This window comes from Sinocyclocheilus grahami, unplaced genomic scaffold (assembly GCF_001515645.1).
Source record: "Sinocyclocheilus grahami isolate Dianchi unplaced genomic scaffold, SAMN03320097.WGS_v1.1 scaffold10127.1, whole genome shotgun sequence".
Lineage (NCBI taxonomy): Eukaryota > Metazoa > Chordata > Actinopteri > Cypriniformes > Cyprinidae > Sinocyclocheilus > Sinocyclocheilus grahami.
In genome coordinates, this window is record NW_015513056.1 from 2,154 (window position 1) to 3,495 (window position 1,342).

Here is a 1,342-nt window from a genome sequence, read left to right on the forward strand (position 1 = left end):
CTCAGTAACTGTAACAGATTACAGTTACATTTATTTTGTAATTCAATTACGTGATTCTGTTACATGTAACTAGTTCCTCGCCAACGCTGCTAATGTGGAAGTACTAGTTGAGTTGACAGATGGGTTTGATGTGGTCTGTAGGTGGAGGTGGAGCAGAAGAAAACGCTGCTGTCTCGTCCCACAGACCTGCTGCTCACGCTGGGCCTCATGGGAAGCATCATCTTCACTGCGTTCAGAGGCTTTGTAAGTATCTACACATCCATCCACGTGTCCGTTTATCCAGCCATTCATTCCATCACTCTTAATTTTCAACAGGTTGTTCTTGAATGTTCTCTGGATTTTTGTTTTACCTACATCTTCCAGTACGAGCCGTACATGAAAGACAGTGTCGGCTTTCCAAAAGTCACGGTGAGTCTGGTGCACACTTGGGTACATTTAACATGCTACTTTTATGCTTTGAGATGCATTAGTATTATATACTGAAGTACTGAAAGAATGAAGATTGGCAGCCAGCGATATACAGAGCTATCACTGATACGGAAACATGATGGACTGATGGATCTCGTGTCTTGTAGATGCTGGTGTTCCTCTTTTATGTTTTGCCGCTCCTGACGGCGTGTGTTTATGGGCTTCACGCTCCCGGATGCACATGGATGTTGGACTGGACTCTGGTTCTTGCAGGAGCTGTAGCTCAGGTACATATACAGCAACCATTAAAACTATTGTCAACTAAACTATTAAAAATCATTTTCGTTCAGTAAAATAAATCTGATATAAAAACAAATATAAAATCAGATGAAAAATTGTGTTTCATTGGCATCTAACTGAAATAAATTTAAGTTAAAGTACTAAAATTCCTAAAACTGAAATAAAAAATTTACTCTAAATGTAAAATATAATAAAGCACATCACAAAATTACATTTAATATTTTCACTATAGTTATATAAAATATTGCACAAAATATTAGCCAATATTTAATGTTAATATAAATGTATTTTATTATAAATATAGAAATACAGTAATATTTAATCATATACACATACAAACTGCATTTATAGTAATTATATTAATACCATTATATTTATGAAATTAGTTATAAAAATATAGAATGTTTAATTTAAATATTTAAAAATGACAGCTTCACAAAAATATTTGAAAATGGAAAATGTTTAAAAATAATCAGATATTGGTTGATTATTCAGTCTGCAAATGAATACTAAAATAAAAGATAATTCAAAATATTAATAAATACTATAATAGAATATAAATAATACTAAACTTTCGTAGGAATTTAGTTTTGAATTATTTAAAACTTGTATGTATAATTGCACAGTTGTATGT

At 32.0% G+C, this 1,342-nt stretch overlaps 1 protein-coding gene across 1 annotated transcript; it reads left to right on the top strand.

Annotated features, from left to right (window-relative positions):
- Positions 1 to 141: 141 nt before the first annotated feature.
- Positions 142 to 695, top strand: LOC107578426 (transmembrane 6 superfamily member 2-like; the record flags this gene model as incomplete). The annotated part of the gene is made up of 3 exons (XM_016264384.1): positions 142 to 243; positions 316 to 408; positions 576 to 695. Coding segments are annotated over 3 exons (315 nt in total), but the record flags the coding sequence as incomplete, so codon positions are not given.
- Between the last annotated feature and the right edge of the window lie 647 nt (positions 696 to 1,342).